This window comes from Octopus sinensis, linkage group LG10 (assembly GCF_006345805.1).
Source record: "Octopus sinensis linkage group LG10, ASM634580v1, whole genome shotgun sequence".
In the NCBI taxonomy this organism is placed as follows: Eukaryota; Metazoa; Mollusca; class Cephalopoda; order Octopoda; family Octopodidae; genus Octopus; species Octopus sinensis.
The window spans coordinates 51,213,724-51,225,730 of NC_043006.1; the positions used below are offsets into that span (position 1 = coordinate 51,213,724).

At 36.2% G+C, this 12,007-nt stretch overlaps 1 protein-coding gene across 2 annotated transcripts in view; it reads left to right on the plus strand.

Moving 5' to 3' along the window:
- Positions 1 to 5,292: 5,292 nt before the first annotated feature.
- The window catches only part of LOC115216563 (tubulin alpha chain), an 86,994-nt gene continuing 80,279 nt past the window's right edge, over positions 5,293 to 12,007 (plus strand). Inside the window, exon 1 of one of the 2 annotated variants that reach the window (XM_036506649.1) lies at positions 5,293 to 5,480. In XM_036506649.1, coding sequence (XP_036362542.1) covers positions 5,478 to 5,480 — 3 coding nt within the window. In that variant the 5' untranslated portion in view covers positions 5,293 to 5,477. The remainder of the gene's footprint in view (positions 5,481 to 12,007) is intronic. The other variant, XM_029785633.2, reaches the window with a different exon arrangement.

The following is a 12,007-nucleotide window of genomic DNA, read 5'->3' on the forward strand; positions in this document are numbered from 1 at the left end:
CGTCATACGAACACATTGATTTAACCACCGCATCGTTAAATTATATATCTAACGTGTATCCCAAGGATATAAAAGCCTGCAAAGAAGGAAATTATTGGTTTCAAATTTTGGCACAGGTCCAGCAGTTTTGGTGTAAGGGCTAAGTCGATTACATCGACAATAGTATTCAACTGGTACTTACTTTATCGACTCCAGAAGGATGAGAGGCAAAGTCGACCTCGGCAAAATTTGATCCCAGAACTAAAGACGAACGAAATGCGGCTAAGCCTTTTCCGTGCTAACGATTCTGCCAGCTTGCTGCTTCACAATATTGGTTTCAAATTCTGGCACAAGGCCAGCAATTTCAGGGAACAGGATTAATCGATTACATTGACCCCAGTGCTCATTTGGTACTTATTTCATCGACCTCGAAAAATGTGAAAGGCTAAGTCGACCTCGGCCAAATTTGATCCCAGAACGTAGACGGACGAAATGCGGCTAAGCATTCTGCCCGGTGTGCCGCGTGCTAACGGTTCTGCCAGCTCGCTGCCATGCAGTATTTGTAATTTTGCAATGAGTTTAAGGCGGCGAGCTGGCAGAAACGTTAGTACGCCGAGTGAAATGCTTAACGGTCTTTCGTCCGCCGCTACGTTCTGAGTTCAAATTCCACCGAAGTCGACTTTGCCTTTCATCCTTTCGGGGTCGATTAAATGAGTACCAGTTACGCACTGGGGTCGATATAATCGACTTAATCTGTTTGTTTGTCCTTGTTCGTCTCCTCTGTGTTTAGCCCCTTGTGGGTAGTAAAGAAATAGGTCTTTCGCCTGTCTTTACGTTCTGAGCTCAAATTCCACCGGGAGTCGATAATTTAAGTACCAGTTGCGTACTGGGGTCGATCTAATCGATTGGCTCCAAGCAATGGCCGTAACATCCATTTGACGTACTTTCGGTTTGGAAAAGTGTTTTGGTGTTTCGCCTCAGTTCATCTTACTGCTCGGAATGTCGTAGTTTGTCGAAGAGAATCCATTTTCAGTCAAAGGCTACAAAAAAAAATGATATCATATAATTGGAGGAACATGGCTTAGTGGTTAGAGAAGTGGACTCGCGGTCGAGGAATCGCGGGTTCGAATCTCAGACCGGGCGACGTGTGTTTATGCGCGAAACACCTAAGCTCCACACGGCTCCGGCAGAGGGTAATGGCAGACTTCTGCTGACTCTTTCGCCACAACTTTCTCACACTCTTTCCTCCTGCATCAAGGAGCTCACCTGCGACAGATCGGCGTTCCGTCCAGGTGGGGAACCTATACGCCAATGAAACCGAGAAACCGGCCCTTATGAGCCAGGCATATAAAACAAGCATATAAAATATAGCAAAACAACTCTTAATCGATGGTTGCTCATTCATGCAACGAACTTCTTTTTCCTTAACTGCAATACTCTGAAGATGGCTACAAGTGTGGCTGAAAACAAGGAGCTGACTTTTTAACCCGTACTTGGTGTGACAAAACTATAATTTAATAATTTAGTCTAAATACTGCATTCCTTCAATTTAAATATATATATATATATATATATATATATATATATATATATATATATATATATAATATATATATATAATGACCAATAAAACTGTGTACTTATCTTAAAATCTAGAAAAAAAAAATCTGCATCCTATACAGATTTCTAAAAATCGTATTCCACTCCCCCTACAGCAGCAATGCCTGCTGTTAAATTAAAAAAAGCGATTCCTGAACGCGATCACTTGACTGATAGAATGAGTAGCCATATCTTTCTCTCAAATCACATCCTACAGTATTGAAAGCAAGGCTACATTAAACTATGTAGTCTTCAAAGATTACACCATCTGGGTGGGAAATGGAATCTTCATCGCTGATAGGCCTGATACTAGGCCATGGTTGACTTAAACACGTGGATGTGCATAGTATGATTTTCTACAGGGTGAAGAAGAAGGAACGATATTAAATTGATGCAGAAAATATTTCTGTGGTTTTCTTTTTTTTTAATAAATTTTAAACTTGAATGCTTATTTTAGAATAAATTTTTGTGTATGTTATACACCATTTCGAAATGCAAATTTATCTATTGTTTTATGTCAGATTAAAGCTGAATAAAAAGCAAATTCGAGCTATATTTTTATACGAGATCAAAATAGGCTTCAAAATGGCAGAAACTATTGACAATATCAACCGAATATTTGGCCAGGGGACCGACGACAAACGTCCAGCTCAACATTGATTCCGAAGATTTCGTAGAGGAGATGAGAGCTTTGAAGAGGAGGAGGGTTGCCATTCACAACGACCAATTGAGGTACATTATTGAAGTAGATCCGCACAAAACGACTCGGAAAATTGCAGAACAACTAAACCTTAACCATTCAACAGTTGTTCGACATTTGCACCACATTTGAAAGCCAAATAAAGAAAAGATTCGACAAAAGGATGCCGCTAGAGCTACAAAACAATAGCCCAATGAATCACACCGCCCATAGGGTTGTCGGATTAGGACTTTCAGCAAAACAACAATTTCATCCATCTGTAGCCCAATATAATGAGAAAATTCTCGAAGATCGTGTTAATCATCACCGCACGAAAAGGACACATTTTATTTCTGGTGAAAATCTTCAGTTTTGTTAAAAATACAATATAACTCCATCGTCACACATGACCAATTTCATCGTTAACTTATCATTTTTTGTTGGGGAGATCAAGATCCAAGATGTATGAGAGAGCCTATTGTTGTAGTTACACGTTTTGATCTAGAAGATTTGGTAAGTAGTCACCCTCAATGTTACAAGTTTGGCCACAACGATGATGACACCCACCTCATGGATGTGTATGGAAATGGGTTTAAAGTTGCTGATAATTTCTAGTTGGTCTGGGAATGTCGACTCACCATGAATTGTTGCAAATCTAAAGCCCATTCAAATTGATTATATGAATGTGCAAACAAACGTGTAACCTAAAATTAAACTTTTCCTCTTACATTTTTTAAGAAATATTTTCTGAGAAAACTGATTTTTCAGAATACTTTACTTAATTTGCATCAATGCTTGAAATGAACTATTTTTCTCATCAATAACCTTTTCCAATGTCTACTGCAGTGCTTGGAGTTTTTAATATTTTTGATAAGATTCAGAAAAAGTCCTAGGCAAAATTTCCGTTACCACCTTGGTGCAAAACTATGATCTACAACTTCATTTTTGTATATTGGTTTCAAATTTTGGCACTTGGCCAAAAATTTCAGGGGACCAAGTCGATTACATTGATCCCATTGTTAAACTGGTACTTATTTTATCGACCTTTAAAGGATGAAAGGTAAAGTCGACCCCGGCGACTTTTGAACCCAGAACTTGAAGACGGATGGAATGCCGCTAAGCATTTTACTTGGCGTGCTAACGGTTTTGCCAGCTCGCCGCCTTAAATTCACTTTCATATATTATGATGCCAGGCGGGCAAACTGGCAGAATAAAGAACGCGTGGTACAAAATGCTTTGCAGTATTTTTCTGGCTCTTTTATGTTCTGTGTTTATGTTCTGCCTCGGTCAACTTTGCCTTTGTTCCTTTCGAGGTTGATAGAATAAAGTACTAGGCTCGATGTAATCGACAAATTACTGACCATGAGACAAAATGTGAATGTTTGCAGAATAAAACCAGGGTTATCGTCTCGACTTAACAGCCCTCGCCGTTTGTTTTTACTGTTTTGTTCTCACTGTCCTGTTCTTGTTACCACTTTCACCCTCCGCAAAAAAAACCCAAATTTTATTTAGTTTGCTTTGCGGGAAGGACTGTTTCAATTAAGTTGCGTCTTGTCCTTGCTTTCTAAACGTGGAGAAGATGAAACAGGGACAACTGAAGAAGGGGAATATTCTTTATGTTGTATGTCTCATTTCTCGGGGGGGTGGGGGGTGGTCTCGTTGTTCGAAAAAAAGTTCGTTTCTATGTTTTTGTTTCTCATTGTGTTCAACGTTTTTTTTTTATGTCCTGTACCCATATATGCATATGTATATATACATATATGTATGTATATATGCATATATTTATATATTATTTATATTATTTTAAAATAACTTAGTTTTCCTTACAGAGAAGAAAAACATGTCAGAAGATTTAACTAGGTGAAATTAAAGAAAAGATAAGCAATGCCATAAAAAGTCAGTTATTTTGGTGGCTGTTGCTGTTTACCCCTAACCAACAACGTTCCAGTCAACCTTAAACCACCCAGCCCTTTATTTGTCCTGTAATCCAGCGCATAATCCACTGGGTGTGATTTGGGGGAAGTTTAGCTGTTATTTCTAGTAGGTAGAACTACTGCGCAGGAGAGTATCCAGCTGTAAAAATAATATGAATTCTGGAATGTTTATATTTCCTCGTTATGATCCGATTCAAAATCTCGAATTAGATAGAATGTCGATAACATTCGCGGGAATTCTCCCTTTGCCTCTTCTCTCTATTTGTGCGTGCTAAGATCAATCAACTTTATTGAACATGATCAAATCAATTATAGTTATCCAGGAACTAAATTTGTGTTCGTTTTTAAATAACTTCGTCAAACTAAATTTGTGTTCGTTTATAAATGACTTCGTCAAATGAATCTTAAACAACCTAACCCACTTTGCTATAAATAGTTACAGCTAAAGTGTAGATAATCGTTGTTGGTCGCAGCAGCACTGTGAAATTGATGAGTGTCTCTATATTGAGCTCAAGCTAAACAGGCTCTAAGATACATGCTGAGCAGGCTGTCTTCAGTGGTGCTTCAATGACACTTCATGTGAAAAATAGCAGCATTTCTTTTAAAATTACTCCTACTTTCGAAGGATGGGAACTCAGATAGGATGGTCGTGGTTAGAATGATAGTCTAAACAGCAACAGCTTTTTTTACATTCATTTTATCTTATTTTTTCAACTTAGATATTCATGTTAATCAAGATAAGATGCGGGTAAGAAGTGGCTGGTGGTAGTGGTGGTGGCGGAGGGACAAGTACTTGAAAAGCAAGCGAGAGTAAGAGATAAGTGTAAAAAATATTGAAGCGGAAGAAGGTAAGCCTATGAAGAATCGTAGGTAATGGAGGTGGGTGAGGTAATAATTAGGAGATGCTGGCGGAGCGGTCGGCTTGGTTGGGAGGGGGTTGGTTTCGAACATATCGTGGACGAATGAGAAAGTATGGGTGAAATATAATATTGGCTGAGTTTTAAGCAAGATTTGCCTACAAATAAATCAGAGGAAATGGGAGAGAGAGAATTTCATAAAGCGGTACAAGAGAAGGGGAGATATGTAGGAGAGAAGAGGGGAAAACTCCTCCACTATAAAACGGAGTGTTTTCGGCACCAGCAGTTACAAGCAGCTTCGCCCTCACGAAAGATACCTCATATCTGTGTGAGCGCCGCCTGCCGTGCTATTTTCCCACACAAAAAAAGAAAAAAATCTCTTCAAATTTCTTTTACTTTTTGTTCAACTGAAAACACATCAGATCCATTATGGTAAGTTAATTATGTAACAATTAAGTAACAATGTATGACAATTTATTATGCAACAATTACTACTTTTAATTTCTTCATTAGTTTTGACACTTTTGAAATGTTGAACTTAAATCTCAAACGATGCTGCTAATCTTTACTTCTCGTCTCTGCAATGGTTATAGTCAATACGATTTATTGACAGTAATCGCTTTAATGCAGACACTTATCCCAAAGGTTACCGATTTGTTTCACCCTCCCTCACCCCAAATATTACGATTGTGTACTACCGAAATATATTGAGCTCCGAATATTTAATTACGTTGTGTGTTCCCCCAGATTTTTTTTTTTTTTGTGTGTGTATCACTGAAATTGATAAAATAAGTGCCAGGTAACGTATTGGTATCGATTTAAGCGATCATATCCTCCCTCCCAGTTTGCAAAATTGTGAATTTGTGATAAAGTTTAAAATTTCGTCTGTATTGTGTCGAAAATCCCAATTGGTATATTAACTTTACTAGTCCTTATGAATAGACTGAAAAATTATTTTATTGTTCAAAAAAAAAAAACATTTCTTCAAATGAAACATCGCAGTTTATAATCAATCAAAAAAGAAAGAAAAAAAATTTGGAGTTTTATTTGCTTACCTTTTCCGTAATTTTTCAGTTTAATTTTCTTCCAGAAACTTTTTTCAGATTTGTGCTAAGAAGTTATGCAGTTTCTAAAAAAATATTATCGCAACCGTTAAAAACATAGATCTTGAAAGAAAAAAAAAATCAAATTAGGCTTGAAAAATTACAGAACGGTGGTGGGATTTTTTTTTTCTAATCGAAATTAACGATGCTTAAAGCATACACATCCGAAGAAATTACGGCTTTTGTCTCACGAAATAATTTGCGATTTTATAAGGAATTCTAGTTACCGTTAATGGCTTCGTTATATGGCTTTAGTATAAATAACTACCCTCTTTATATTTCTCTTTTTCACTTGTCGATGTGATGCCAAACGTGCCTATCTAGTCAATTCAATTGAGGCCTATAGACAAGAGAAATCAGCTGTTTAATCCCAGATAATCCCCGATAGCAGATGTATTTCAGAAGGTTTTTTAGCTGTAACCTCTGTGTTTTTCCAAAAGTAAAATACGATGATTTTGAAGCAGACATTGGTGCGACTGAAAAGTGTAGCATAGTTCATTAATGAACTTGCACTGCAAAACTATATTCAAATTATTGTTGACTAACAAAAAAAAAAAACATTTTTAAAGTGATTTGGCTGCTATTTCTAGCTAGATGAAAGAGCACGTAGAGGGGCTCCATACCAGCAATGTTCTGGATCAATGTGGATTTACAATCTAGAGCATCCTGCTTTTTCAGCGCATCTAGTGTGTGTCCCTATTTATTTTAAGACGATAGAATGTAGTTTGATTAAAATTTGGTTGAGGAGTCGTGTTAATTCATTATTTTACTTCACTGGTGTACTGTAAAGACGTTGCGAGCGAAATGTGTCAACCGTCGCAGGCACTGCGTATTTTAGTAGTATACGTTATGAATCTCTGAATTTTCAATACAGTTGGGTTTAATTGACTGCTATTTCTGGCAGGTTGAGCGACGAGCTAGCCTTCAAAATCAGTTAGGAATGGCGATATAATCTGTCTAGTAGTAATAGTGATTATTCATCGTTAGGGATTCTATACATTTATTGATGAGTAATAAGTTCATCCTTCTCTGTCACCTATCCTCTACTTTTTGGTAATTTTGAGGAAAAGAATCTTTATATTCAAAGCTAAGTCCAAGATTTTTTTTCTTTTAAGATAAGAAATTCTTATCGAGCTAACGAGGCGTTCATAATGAAGCCACTCGACTTGCTAGAAACAACAGCCTAATCTACCTCGTATTACACCTACCCTCTTAGTAAAGAAAAAATTTTTGATGGTTGTGGCTGAAATACAATAATCAAAGGCCTGGGCGATCACAGTTAACTTGCTTAAAATTCTGAACTTCCCTAACAAGTCTGGAATAAATTTTTGTCTTTTGAAATCAATTTCTTCGTACGTTATGCAAAATAAAATTTCCACAAAAGTGATTCTATCATGACCAAAATACTTTATTCTTACTGGATTCATAAAATTTTAGATCATTGGTGCAAATGCATATATTGTAGTTCGGGCCCACTCCAGAACTGATCGAACAGACTTATGATCAAGTAATTCCAACCATGCCCGTCTTGATGTATATGTGTTATATTGTTCAGTATATCTTTCCTTCGATTTTAAAGAAGGTAGGGTGAGGGTGTGATTTTAGGGAGATTTGATTGCTATTTTCTAACAGTTCGAATGAGAGTGTAAAAGATACGTCACCCAAGTGTTTACGTGGAGAAATATACATTTTCAAAACAGGATCGGTTAAAAAGTTGCGGCAAGAGGAACAGGCAAAGAAAAAAAAAAAAAGAAAAAACTTGTGACTGATTATTAAAAGAGATGTTAGTAAAAGAAACCAAGGCAATTAACTAGTCTTGTCGGATATGACAAATAAAGATATTTAAACATTTGGTAAATTTTCAGATTAACACCCGCACGATTTTCACAAAAAAAAAAAAAAAAATACTCAGAGTTAATCTGAAAATTTATCTTTTCTCCATCAAATTCTATTTTATAGCCATCTGTTTTATTGCATTCTTTTCTCTTATTTCCTACCTGAAAACTAAACTTTAAATACTTTTATCATTTAAGAAACGGAATAAAAAAAACTAGGAGCGGTGACAACTAAGTGTCTGTTTTAACAAAGACAAATCAAATCAAAATAGATTTATCTAAATTCGTTGTTTAGAGTAAGGTCAAGGCACACCTACATCACATTCCCACATTGTGAATATTCTTTGTGTGGCTGTATGAGTCATGTATATTCTCGTGTGTGTATGATGAATGTGTTAGGGTTTTGCTTGGTGCGTGTAATGAATGAAAATCTGTTGTAGTCTTTAATGTATAGCTCTGCAAGCATTATTGAAAATACGTGGATTATTATTTATTCATACGTATAGATATGTACACAATGTCAGTCTGTACAAAAGGGTGTGTTCTGTTGTATATTACAAACACGCATATTTAGGAATGTGTATGAAATATGACGAATAGGATTTATGAACACGTTAAACGTAACTATTACTAACATTTAATCTGATACTGCTAAAAAATAAATAAATAAAATACATAAAGACCCAGCGACGGAACTAATATATGTCTATGTCTACTTCTCGTATCAAATTTTGTTTTTAAGCCAATTATGTTACATATATCGTATTGATGGTGGATTTTCTACTATAAGTGTGTTGAGCAGGATATATCGTTTGACAAGCAACCGGTTATATCTGGAATAGAACGTCATAGGAATCTAAAAGGAAATAGGAATTACAACTTATAAACGAGTGCGTAGTCACAAACAGCTGTGAAAGCTGTTTATATATATATATGTGTGTGTGTGTATATGTATAGATAGATAGATAATATCTTGCCGTTTGTTTCCGTTTAGAATCTAAACTTCATATAACATACAATCCTCAGATATGACCGGTTGCCTGTCTTATGATATATTTGTGTGTGTGTATATATATATATATATATATATATATATATAAAAAGAAAAACTCTTATCATTTTGATAGAATTAGATGGATGGGTGCGGCTGTTGAAATTAAATACAATGACTGATGATGATGTGTGTGTGTATGGGTTATAGTACGTGTATAAACTTTCACGCAAAAACAGCCATTTCTAAAGAACGATTTTACAAACGAAACTAGTAGTTACAAATGTTCATTTCAACGAGGCAGTTTTTTTTTTTGGTACTCCATTTTGTTTTTTGAAAAATGATTTTCGTAATTTTATCTTTTGATAATTTCGAATTTTGTATTTGTCAAGTGCATGTATTTGTACAAAAGTGTATTCGGTTTCATTAGCTAAATGGATCTACACTCAAATGACTCACACATTTTTATTCTGGTGTATGAATGAGTGTGTGAGTCATCATAAAGGCGGTGGAATTAGCAGTTGTTAGATCATCGGATCGGAAACAAAAGCATTGCAGTTCTTGCTTTGCTTCTCTGCTCTCTTAAGTTTAAAATCCCGTCGGAGTCGATTTTGCCTTTAATCATTACGTAATAAAGTAGCGATACTGAGTGTTCACCCCCCCCCCTCATTGTACATGGAATTCGAAGGTTCAGCCGTGTCACTTCGTCATACCACTTCGGCCTGAAAATTACATTATAGTACATACATTTCTCGTAGAAACCGACAGAGATTCCACTTCCACGTATGAGTCATTCGTATCCAATATGTATTCCTCGTTGTTTAGTCTCAGATTAAATCTTCATCAAATTTTTATGTAATTTGCCTTAATTTTAATTTTTTTTTTTACTAATTATTTTTGTTCTTGTTGCCACGTGATTAATATCAAGTAATCTAAGGCGGTGCGCTGGCAGAACCGTTAGCAGGCCGGGCAAAATGAATATTCGCATTTTCGTCTGCTTTTATGTTCTGAGTTCAAGTTCTGCAGAGGTTGACGTTGCCTTTCATCCTTTCGGGATCGATAAAATAAAGTACCAGACGAATACTGGAGTCGGTGTAATATACTTATTCCACCACCCCAAATTGCTGGCCTTGTGCCAAAATCTGAAACTAATATTAAGTGATCTATGTTGATCCAAACGAGGGGACTTTTACGTAGTTATTAAAACCTATTAGAAACAGTAACCAAATATCTGGCGGGTTTCCACTCATTTCTCAAATTTTAAGGTGTCTTCTACCACACCTGAGGTTACTGTAGATGACACTTGTCTAAAGTAACCGCACAGTGTGATCGAACTCTTGTCCACGTTATTGCGAAGAGAACTACTTAACTATACAGGCATGTCTATTTTGTTATATGTAATCTTGCATAACTTCCCACTCACTGTTCACTGAACCCAAACCTAGGGTTGATATTAAAAAATAGTGAGGTATTATTGGGGATATTAAAACACACATACACACACTTGAATATAGCAATACATATTTATGCTCGTATATCCGTAAAATGTTTAATTTAGTTTCTCAAAACTGACAGTAAAATCAAGATTTTTGTAGCATTTGAGATTTTTTCTTAATCCCCTCTCCATACATCCCTGTCTACACATTCAATTTTTCAGTACCATCTCCGCCTTCTATTGAATTATATGACGAACCAGTTGTTGCTGCTACACACAGCTGTTGCTACAACTTTTAGGCCTATCCTATAATCATTACTTCGTATAAGTGTTTATAAGTGGCAATTAAGAATCACTCTACAACTATGTATTTATTTTAAAGGCGTTATTTATGTCAGTGACACATTACTTTAGAAAGATGAGTAACAAAATTTCAAAAATCTGTAGCATTCATTGCAAGAAGAATGCAACCTCTACCCCAGTTTAAACTAATTGCTCCAAATAATTTCCTATTTTGACTAAAGCAGTATTTGAATCCTGAACATAACGACATCAGCATCGATCACCATTATTACAGCCGTTTTTCATTTTGACCTAATCTAAGTGGTCGAAAGACCACTCCTTGAGAACAAATGTCTCAGTTTTGGTATGGTTTCTCTGGCTGAATACCCTTCCTAACACCAGCCATTTTACTGTGTACGAAGTGCTTTTTTTTTTTCCTGTGGTAATTAACACTAATGAAGTCGCTTTGTAACTCGCAAGACTAAAAAGTTCCCTTAACTGGGAGAGAGGGTAGGAGATAGGGTCATTGCTACAAGTAAGGTATTGAGAAGTTTAATAAGTATGATGAAAGAAGCAGGAATGAGTTTACTTATGTGGGAAATCATGGCTACCTCACATTTTACATGGATGTCTTGGGTGAATAGATGGTGCCCCTAAGAGAGATAAATATCGTGGTGACGAAATCCAAGCAACAAGTCCATTGTGGTGATGGAAAAAGAGCGTGAATACATAAGAATAAAGATGGTGGACAGATATAGGAGTAGGGAACAATGAGGGATGGATGAAATGGTAATACGATGTTGTAATAATTAAATCAGTATAGAAAAGCATATCATCACAAGCTAAAGAAAGAACCTCTGCGTGGTTGCTAGAACTATCAGCCAAATCTCTCACAAATCATCCTACAGTCATTGAAAAGACAAGACACTAAGTATTATAATTTTAGATACTCTAATCCTGAAAAATACAGACGGATCTTGGCTGAAATGCCTTTTGGTCATATATCTGCTCTACAGAGATTTATTTGGGGTTAAACAACTTATCAGATAATTGGCATCATCATCTGAGAGTCACTCTTTCTCAAAAATGTATTTCCTGTTGGTGTTGGGTCGGTCAATTGCCTGAACCGAATGAATTCTAAGAATTGATGGATGACGTGACTCAGTCTGAGTCAGACAAGGCCAGACCGAGAGGAAGTTATTTCATTTTTTTTTCCACTTGACTCTCTGTGAAAAGGAGGTGATGTTGGCGAAGTGTAAAAGGGTGGTGGTAGTAGTGATTGTTGGAGCATTTTGTCTAAACAATAATTGTTA